Source organism: Lactuca sativa, chromosome 9, assembly GCF_002870075.4.
Source record: "Lactuca sativa cultivar Salinas chromosome 9, Lsat_Salinas_v11, whole genome shotgun sequence".
NCBI lineage: Eukaryota > Viridiplantae > Streptophyta > Magnoliopsida > Asterales > Asteraceae > Lactuca > Lactuca sativa.
In genome coordinates this window covers 181,622,732-181,631,503 of record NC_056631.2, presented here as the reverse complement: position 1 = coordinate 181,631,503, position 8,772 = coordinate 181,622,732, and the positions used below count along the sequence as shown (strand labels likewise).

General features: G+C 35.4%; 1 protein-coding gene across 8 annotated transcripts; it reads right to left on the bottom strand.

Moving 5' to 3' along the window:
• Nucleotides 1–4,183: 4,183 nt before the first annotated feature.
• LOC111893402 (uncharacterized) lies at nucleotides 4,184–8,412 on the bottom strand. Of its 8 annotated transcripts, none has more exons than XM_042898116.2 (4): nucleotides 7,559–8,412; nucleotides 7,262–7,453; nucleotides 7,064–7,140; nucleotides 4,184–5,038 (listed from the first exon to the last, which is right to left on the bottom strand). In XM_042898116.2, the coding sequence occupies exons 1-4, from the start codon at nucleotides 8,327–8,329 to the stop codon at nucleotides 4,912–4,914; spliced, it is 1,167 nt and encodes a 388-aa protein (XP_042754050.1). In that variant the 5' UTR covers nucleotides 8,330–8,412; the 3' UTR covers nucleotides 4,184–4,911. The 8 variants fall into 8 exon arrangements, with proteins under 8 accessions (XP_042754050.1, XP_042754049.1, XP_023745230.1 ...); XM_042898115.2 differs by having other exon boundaries at nucleotides 4,191–5,038; nucleotides 7,262–7,495; nucleotides 7,559–8,411; XM_023889462.3 differs by having other exon boundaries at nucleotides 5,021–5,038; nucleotides 7,064–7,145; nucleotides 7,262–7,495; nucleotides 7,559–8,410.
• Between the last annotated feature and the right edge of the window lie 360 nt (nucleotides 8,413–8,772).

Below are 8,772 nucleotides of genomic sequence, written 5' to 3'. Positions count from 1 at the left end.
GTTTAAATCCTTGAATAAGTATGTTATTCCAAATGTCCATAGTCTTTCATAGTTGTAGGAGCATCTATGAGGTAAGACTAATATGAGTGGATTGGTTAATTCTCATAGAGATGAGAATAGCAAGAGTTGCTACCAACTTCGTAGATACTTGATTAGGAGAATAAGTATTGGACCTAACCCGCATTAAATTCACTTTATGGATCCTAGTCAAGGGTGATGTTTTGATCAAGGTTGTATCTTTATATTCTTAGACTTGAGATACATATTTGGGACTTAAAGTGTAAGAATTGTTGTGCTTTGACATGGTTTAACGATGTTTCATAAAAGGCAATCATAAAGGCCATCGTTTGGTATAACATGAACTACATTGATGGGTGTATGTATTCAATATTGGATTTCTCTCTCTTATTCGTTGAGTGATAGACATCTAAGGCCTTACTAAAAGTTGAACACTAAATGAGATTGATTGTGATCCATATCTCATGTCCGAGACAAAGGAATAACTGATACCACACCTTTAGTAACAATTGTAGCTTAGAGCTCCTGGAATTGGTTGTTGATGAGATGACACCCTTCATATGATGTTAGGGGCAGTATCTTGTTGCTAGACGTCAGCTACTGTCTATATCAGTCTATAATGAATCTTGTGCAAGTGGGATATTGTTGAATCTATATGCCCAAGAATCATTATCGAGTGCTAATAATATATGATCATATAGGGATCACACCTTTATCAAGTTGGCACATTTTGTATATTTAATACTAATATGATTATTAATAAATAATATCAATTCTTGTATTTTAATTAGGGAATAATTATTGTTTTGTGAAAATAATAATTATAAGAGAGTATAACTAGTTATTATTTCATATGGTATGGTATGAATTAATAAGTCATGTACAACCTTTTGGACTAGTTGGATCTTTTGTCTTTTACCTAAAGATAAAGTTTATATTTTATAAACTTTGAGTTTATAAAAAATAAAAGAATTTTATTTTCTTTAGAGGTATGGCCGAAAGTGGTGTAAGATGTATGGAGGTTGCTTTTCAATCTCCATAACTTGTATCGCATGCATTACTTTCTAGAGTATTACTTTAGAATAAAATAAGGAGTAGCCTTTATGCATGCATGGAGTATATAAGAGAGTCTGATGAAGAAAACTTGTTGGTTTTTTGAGTCTTAATACTCCTCTATTACTAGTGGCCGAAAATTATCTCTCTCTTTTGAAATTAGTTTGATGGTTTAAAGCTTCCTTGAGTTGCCTCCTTTAGTAACATCCCGACTCACAAGTATAATATTTAATTAATTTATATTCATTTTGACAGGGCAACTCGGCGAGTTGGAGGCCCCAACTCGCCGAGTAGAGTTTGAGATGGTCGCGTGATTTCTAGAGTCTACTCGACGAGTTGACTGGACCCGACTCGATGAGTAGGAGTTGAGTGTGAAAACCCAAATTTTCAGGGTTTGCACCCTTTTTAAAGGACCTTAAGTCCTTTATCCCGCCTCCCTCGTCACCCTAAAACGTTGAGAGAAACCCTAATTGAGTTATTACCATCTGTGAGAAACAGAGAGAGGCTAAGATTGTATGTTTTAGTGCATTCTTGGAAGGAGTTTGAGGAGCAAAAGGCTTGGAACGAGAAGGAGCCCTTGGATCCAATATTCTTTCAGTGTTAGCTGCCATTTGGAGGTAAAAAGCTATTACCTTGACCATTTGTTTGTTAGATCTCTTTACTAGGGAGTTTATGGCCATTTCCATCTTCTCTTTGAGTCCTTTAGTTGTTTGAGCATGCCTTGAAGATGAGACTTCAGATATGGACAGTATGAGGTCCCTTAGGCCAAAAGATTCAAGCATTATCAAGTTATCGACCAACTTTCATGCATTAAACCCTTTATTGAGCTTGGGTTGGAAAACATAGCCCTGAATGCCATGCATGAACGTAAATCTTGTAGCTTTACGTGGTATTTCATCCATAGAAGGCCAGATCTAGAGTATGGGGCCTTAGTTATGCTTAAAAGCGTCTGAATGGGAGAATGGGTTGAAAGGACTCGACGAGTTGGTGAGCCAACTTGGCGAGTTGTTGTGCCAACTTGGCGAGTTGGTTAGGGTTTTCCTCGATAGTCTGGACGCGTTACGAACTCGGCGAGTTGGTGAGACAACTCAGCGAGTTGAGTTGGATTTTCCAAATTTTTCAAAAGAAGCGAAGGAACTCGACGAGTTTGGTCAACATGGATTGTTGACTCGAGTGTTGACTTCCGTTGACTTTTAGGGTTTGGTCAAGTTATGGATTATGGAGACCATGGAAGAGTAAAATGGTCTTTCACCCTTTCCGAGAGTTAGAAAAGGGGTTAGCTTAACATCTCTAAATTTATTGTTATAAAGTGTTAATTAGAGATGATTAGGATACGTAGGCGGATTCTAGACCGATCGTTGAGTACGAGACCTACTTGCTTACTTACGAGGTGATGCTTCTCACTATACTTACATGTGTGGTAATATTGTATGACCGGAGGGTCTTATTTGAGTTATTGACTAGAGGGTCTTATTTGAGTTACTGACCGGTGGGTCTTATGTGTTTATACTGAGTTATTTGATATCATGTATTATGTCTTTGTGATTTATGTTGTATATTATTTTGTGCCTTATTGAGTTAGGACTGGAGGGTCCAAACCGAGTTGTGAGACCGGAGGGTCTTCACTGAGACACATGACCGGAGGGTCCTTATTGAGATATAGCCATGAGAGGCTAATTATTGTGTGTGGTATTTTGGGGAACTCACTAAGCTTCGTGCTTATAGTGTTGTGTGAAATGTGTTTCAGATACCTCTCAGGATCGCGGGAAGGCGTCGGCTTGATTGTACACACCAGCTAGAGATTATGTTTTTGAGGATTCTGGGATATTATCAAACATTTTTATTGGCTTGTGTTTTGAACAACTTATACATTTGTGATTTGAGAAATGTGAGATTGTGTTTTATGTGGTTTTAGAAATGAAATTTTGTTTGAAAATTTAGAGTGTTACAATATTTGATTTAAGCACTTAAAGGCTTAAGACACCCAAGAATATTAGACGGAACTAGCATTCCAAGTGTCTTACTCTTGATGGTGGATACTGATCGAGGTCGTAGTAAATTATCTTGCAACACCTAATTTTGGGTACACAATATGTTCATTCAACTAGTTGTATTACTCCCTATGTCTACTTGGATTAGGAACAATTTGTGAATTAGCAATAAAGTGTCTTGTAGTTAACTGTTGGAATAACACATGTGGATTCAAACAATTGTATTTATTCCTAAACTACATGAACTTGGAACAATCAGTGAATTGACAATGTACTATCTTAATTATGAAATCACACAAATTCATATAGCCCAGTTTCAATCATTATTACAAAAAGATTATCATATGAAACATAAAATAACAATTGAAATTAACTAGAACCAAGTAATAATCAAATGTGTTCATCCAAAAGTCTTAAACATCCACGTAAGTAACCTAATGATTTAGCCTTCCATTGAGTTCATAAATCAAATTACTTGAAGGAAATAAATGAAATGATTAATAAAATCCATAAACAAAATAGAATCATCAAACAATGTAGCCTAATGATTATCAAAGTATAAAACAATTAAACTTTGGGGAAGAAGAAATAATTTCTGGAAAATAAAGAATTGATGAAGATTAACCAATGAAATGATCTTCACTTGTAGCTTGATGATGAAATCGATGAAATCTTGCCTTGAATCTGGATTGAAAATGGAATGGATTTGTGTTTCCAAATGTTTCCAAGGGTTTTACAAGCATAAAAACGTAGGAAAAAGCTATGAAAACCGGAGGTGGAACCCTAAAAACAAATGCCTAGGTCCCAACATCCCCGGAAGTAACAATTGAGGTTAACTAGAACCAAGTAATAATCAAATGTGTTCATCCAAAAGTCCTAAACATCCCCGGAAGTAGCCTAATGATTTAGCCTTCCATTGAGTTAATAAAACAAATTACTTGAAGGAAATAAATGAAATGATTAATAAAATCCATAAACAAAATTAGAATCATCAAAAAATGAATCCTAATGATTATCAAAGTATAGAACAATTAAACCTTGGTGAAGAAGAAATAATTTCTGGAAAATAAAGAATTGATGAAGATTAACCAATGAAATGATCTTCACTTGTAGCTTGATAATGAAATCGATGAAATCTTGCCTTGAATCCGGATTGAAAATGGAATGGATTTGTGTTTCCAAATGTTTCCAAGCGTTTTAGAAGCCTCAAAAATGCAGGAAAAAGGTCTGAAAATCGGAGGTGGAACCCTAAAAACGAATGCCTAGGTCCCTATTTATAATATTTGGCAAAAAATAGCGAAATTGGGTGATGTGGGACGTTGGATGTCCTAGGAGATGTCTTAGATGTCATGTATAACGCCTAGGCGTTCTTCGTACCTCTTTACATGCCTTCAGTCGTCCTTGAAATACACTAAAAATTAGCCTAAAACGTTAGACGTCTTAGATGCATTCTAGGACGTCCTTCATTGATTCCTATGCTTTCTGAAACACGTCGTTCCAACACAAGATGCCCCTAAAACGCCAAGACATCCTAGGGGCCGTCTTAGACGTCATGTAAGACGCAGACGGGATCCTCCTTTTTTTCTGTTGCGAAATTTGCCTAGATGTTTACCTTTTGACTTGGACGTCCTGGGGAACGTCTTAGAAGCCTGGAGGCATCCTTCACCTTCCGTGCAAGTTTGGGTGATCAAAATTACATAACTAGCAGAAACTCAAAACACGAAAGTTGTAGCAAATCTTGTCTAGTTTCCAGAACTTCTTGATTCATGTCAATCGAAGCTCCAGAACTTGAGTTATGACCAAAACATTGAAGCATGGTCAATTTTCCCAGCAATGTTTCTTCATTCCTTTAGCAATTCATTTTACTTGCAGGTTTCGCCCATATGGGCACCACGTCATTTTTGCCACACATTAGCCAAAACTTGTCATTTGCTAGGTTCGAGTTGCCACACTTGTCATCAGGGGCGGAACATAAGCTATAAAACCGGAGGTGCCAAAACCAAAATTTCAAAACATAACCAAATTTAATATTATAGTATAAAATTAAAGCATATTAAAAATGTAAACAAAAAAATTAATACTAAATGTTTTTACATTTGTGAAAATGGTAATGGTTAATCTTTTATGTTTCCGAAGTATTATAAAATTGTATTTTAGCTTTACGTGAATTGTTTTACAAATTTTATTGTAATACTCTTAACAACAATTAAGAAATTACAAAAAAAAAAAAAAAAAAAAAAAAATAGTACTAACTAATAAATATAAAAAATAAAATAAAATTAAACTGCAAATTGAGTATTTCTATAAGATTTTCCATCACCCTCTTTGATTTAGTAAAAAAATCAGAAATTAAGAGATAATAAATAAATGGTTTTGCAGTTTTTGGTTTTACTTTCACAGGTTTTCATTTACTTCTTCATATCTCTTTCACCTTCTTACACTTTATCTTATCACATTCAAGAAAAGAGAAAGAGAAGTGGAAAGATAGGGAGCGAGAGTGAGAGCGAGAAAGATAATTAAAAAAAACTTTACAAAAACGAAGAGACAAAACACAGATTCAACAACGACAAAGAGGATAGAGGGAGTGATGTGCACTCCGGCAGTAGCAACGATGTTCACCGGGGAGAATTCCAGCAAATTTCAGGACTTCGTTGGTGACACTATTTCCCGATGAGCAATTTTCAGGCAGCAGAGAAATTAAAAATAAAAATAAAAATAAATAAAAAATAAAAACTTTACACTAGAAATTCAAAAAAAAACATAGAAATTAAAAATACCACTAAGACCATTAGAAATTCAGAAACATCGCACTAGAAATTCAAACATAAAACCCACTAAAAATTAGAAGACAAATACTTCAAATTTGGCGTCATTTGGGGCTCTGCCTCACAATTTGTCAAAACCCATCAAGTTTGAAATCTTTGGTAGTTTTAACACGGTAAGCCTTAAGAGCATTCTCTAGCAAAGTATTTTTGTTTTCACCATTTTCAGCATCATGCATCACCCTACGAAACACAATGATAAACCGAGTTGCGATTGCGTGTTCGTTTCTCAATTTGGTGTAGAGTAAATCTTTTCTTCGAGGTTGAAGGGTTTGACGGTTGTATATGTCGACGACTCTATTCCAAAAAGTAGTCGAAGGGTAGTCATTATGGTGTGGATCTTGTGCTACATCAATCCATGAACGAGCGGGTAAGTTCTTCAGTCGACCAAACAATAACCATTTTTAGTGACGAGGTGTAGAAAATGATGGAAAAATAAGAAAGTTAAGAGAATAGAATTAAAGAGATTTGAATGGAATGAAGAGTGAATAAAAATAAGGGTATTTATAGGTGAAGATTGAGGGTTTAAAATTTGAAATTTTAAAGAAAAAAAAACAGTTATATTTTTTAAATGGGTATTTTTTAGAAGGAATGTAATTTTTAAAAAAAGAGGTTTAAGTAATAAATTGGTTAAAAGAAAAAAAAAATCTCTCATCGGTTAACAATCGTCGAGTTGCCGAGGCCGCCGAACCGGTAGTCGAGTCCACACCCACTATTCTAAATGATTATACGAAGAAAATAATTACATTATTATGGAATTTTATTAAATTATTGCTTTGAGACACAATTCAGCGTCCATAATTATTTTATTAGTTTATTTAAAGTCGTTTCGATATTTTTTACATGGACGCGATCTAATTTAATTTTGTATTTTGGTGATACACTATATTGATAAAGAACTTATCGTTGAACTCGATTTATGATGATTAGAAGATATTTAGGCTGGAAAACGTTCTTTATACCAATATAAAACGGGAAAAAATGTATTTCATTGTCATGAAAATCTCAACTCCCTAATATAATTTAATTATCAAACTCTGTCCACAATTCTAAACTAGAAACCGCAATTTAGGAGGTAATTCCTAAATAGAATAACCAAATAAAAATCCTAAAGATCATATAATATGATGATACCTTATTAAAATTCTAGGTAACACATCAATATATTATATAACTTACATTTCAAGCAGCAAATTCATATTCATCTCTACTTTCTTGTTTCTGCTGCTTCTAGCACCATTGTTGATGACATGTTCCTGCACTATATAAACCACCTACTATCAATGACCCTGATGCACCAATGCTACAAAGGGTATAATGGGAAAAATGTCTAAGAAAGTTGAGTGGAATTTTATTTTATGATATAATAATTCTCACAAGATTGTTGACTACACCCCTTGTGGTCGTTTCCACATCATTCAAAGCCTGTTTCCCTGTATCTTCTTCTTCTTCTACGTTTGCTAATGTCAAAGACTCCTCACAAACCATGGATTCATCATCAACAGTTTCTGAATCATGAGCTTTTTCATCAGGATTCACCTCCAAATTCAACGACCCATCATCTATAATCTTGTTAAAACCAGAATTACAAGCACCATTAACATCATTTCCCTGCAAATACAAGAAATTATGAACTTTTTAATCAAATTCAATCAAGTTTCAGTAATGGGATACCTGTAATTCACTAGGATTATGCTCTGTGACGATTTGAGAAGGAAGCCTATCGATATCCCACCCAAGAACTTTACAGATAACTCGGCCATAAGCTCTGTGTGATCTAATCTTCTTCGTTTTTGCAATGGAAGTCGAATGTTGCACCAGAGCAACACATTCTTTAAACTTTTTCAACCTTTTCAGATGCTTCTTCTCATTCACTCCGCCACAGACCAGACATGAAAATTCACCTCCACCACCACAATGCTTTACATAATAACCCTTCAATTCTTCATCTTCGTTAAACATTTTCCAAAAGAAATCGTATTCTTTCTCATTAACATCACCGTCTTCTTCATCCATATCGTCGTCTTCGTCGTCTTCATCGCTCTCTTCATCATCGCTACCGCTATTTCTGGAGTAAAATTCTTTCGCGGCCTTCAATGCCCTTTGCTGGATCTGGTTCCAGTTGTGGTTTTCTAGTTCTTCTGGTGTTAGCAAACGAGTTGTTTGTTGTGGATTAGGTTTTAGCTTCAATTCCGGCCATCCAGATTGAGTTAATTGAGGGGCTTCGGGAAGAGGTTTCACCGGCCATTCGGTGCCGGAGAAACTGCCGACCTTCTTGGGGTTCCTGGGTTTAAATTTGGGGGTTTTCTTGTGTTTCTTGAATTGAGTGGGAGTGATAGGTTGTAGATTTGTATAGGGTAATGATCTTGAGGGAGGGCCTTGGTGCCAGAGAGAATGGAGGTAAATTACTTCGTCCACTAACCTCTGTTCGTAGTGTGGATCCATTGACAACCAAGATCAAGAACTAGGTTTTCGAAGGTTTGGAGAGATTTTAGCGAAGAATCAAACACTGTCTCTATTTTCAAGTATTATTATTATTATTATTGTTATTATTATTATTATAAAAAATATATATTTAATATAAAATACAATGAAAAATTAGGGCTTCAGCTTTCTTCACAAATCACAACCGACGACTTTCTAGCTTCGACCGGAGATTGACGAGAGTACGAGATACGACTGACTCCGACTACAACTTCTCCAACTCTAATAACGGCAATCCTCAACTTCTTGCTGCTCCTCACATCGCTTCCACAAATTTCAATTTCCAAATCCCCTCAATCAGTGTCAAAATTAGACAAGGACAATTACCCCTTGTGGCGCACCACTATTCTTTCTACCCTTGAGTGCTTTGATCTAGACTCATTCATCATCAATACTGTTCCCCC